We start from the raw sequence: 1,497 nt of genomic DNA, 5'->3' as shown, positions 1-1,497 counted from the left end.
ACCAACACACGCATATTCGCACAAACACATACTCGCGCACACACACGCACATACACACACATACACACATGTACGACGGGCCTCCACACAGCTTCCGTCTACCAAATTTATTCACAAGGCATTGGTTGGCGCTTAAATAGAAGAGACTTGCTTAATATACCGCTGAAACCAACTGGTTGTAAGGCAAGTTTCTCAACCACACAGCCATGCCTGCGCCCACGTAGTAAGTAGCTTGCTTCCCAACCACATGGTTCCGGGTTCAGTCTCACTGCATAGCCCCTTGGGCAAGTGTCTTCTACTATAGCATCGGGCCTACCAAAGCCTTGTGAGTGAATTTGGTAGACGGAAACTGAAAGAAGCCTGTCATATACATGCATACATGCATGCATACATACATGTATATATTTGTGTTCTCTTTGTCCTCCAACCATCGCTTGACAACCGATGTTGGTGTGTTTACGTTCCCGTAACTTAGCGGTTCGGCAAAAAGAGAGACCGATAGAATAAGTACTAGACTTACAAAGAATAAGTCCTGGGGTCGGTTTGTTCGACAAAAGGTGGTGCTCCAGCATGGCCGCAGTCAAATGACTGAAACAAATAAATTTCTATATATACTCCAAGGAAATTGAATCCTTGTATTATATTGAGCCCTTTTGCTAAAATTCAACTAAAAAAAATATTCACGTTATACCTACGATATAATAACTATACCCACTAAAATAGTAACTATTTGAATATTACAATATAAAGCTTATCTCTTTTATCTCCCGACAACAGGCCTTTCTAGGGATGTCCATAGCTGGTACGTTTTATGGCTACTTCTTCGCCTTTCATCTTTTAAACGTTGTCAACAACAACCAGCTTCTGTCCGGAGTGATCAAAGCCGTTACTCAAAATGGTAAGCCAGAACATTTCACGTATTTCTTGTTTTTATTACTGAGTGTCTGTGGGGGAAAAAAAGGGTCAGGGTGAAAGGAAATACTCCTAAGTATGAGCCTGCAGATTGAATCGTAAGGTTCCTTGATTGACCGTTGTTAGAAGTTCTCCTGTATCAGGAGGATTGCATCATTCATGTGTTCACATATTTTGTATACGATGTATAATTTCATGTAATTTCATCCCCTTTCTCTTTTCTTCCCTTCATCTTCTGTGCAAACGTCTCAAATTATGACACAGATAACAATCCTTTTTAGTCGTTACAACCGAAACAAACTACCTGTTCGAAATGTGGAGTAGATGAACAGCCGACAACTGATGAAGAGTCGTTCTTTATGTTACTTGTCCTGTTTTCCATTTCTTTCTCTCGTTGTTCGCATACCCAAGTTTGCCTTCGTATTTCATGTTGCTTACGTTTTGTGACGTCCTGTACCCATATATACATATGCATATATGTATATATGAGTGTGTGTGTGTGTGTGTGTGTGTGTGTGTGTAAGGACGTCCATATATGCATATATGCATATATGCATAAATATATATATATATACATATGCATAT

General features: G+C 39.9%; 1 protein-coding gene across 1 annotated transcript in view; it reads left to right on the top strand.

Annotated features, from left to right (window-relative positions):
- Positions 1 to 1,497, top strand: part of LOC106873492 (inositol 1,4,5-trisphosphate receptor type 3) — a 228,934-nt gene that overhangs the window by 204,232 nt on the left and 23,205 nt on the right. The window contains 1 exon segment of the mRNA XM_052974976.1: positions 778 to 898. Within this exon segment, the coding sequence (XP_052830936.1) occupies positions 778 to 898 (121 nt within the window).

Source organism: Octopus bimaculoides, chromosome 20 (genome assembly GCF_001194135.2).
Source record: "Octopus bimaculoides isolate UCB-OBI-ISO-001 chromosome 20, ASM119413v2, whole genome shotgun sequence".
NCBI lineage: Eukaryota > Metazoa > Mollusca > Cephalopoda > Octopoda > Octopodidae > Octopus > Octopus bimaculoides.
Note: the sequence above shows the minus strand (reverse complement) of the source record. Positions and strands in the feature narration are given on the sequence as shown.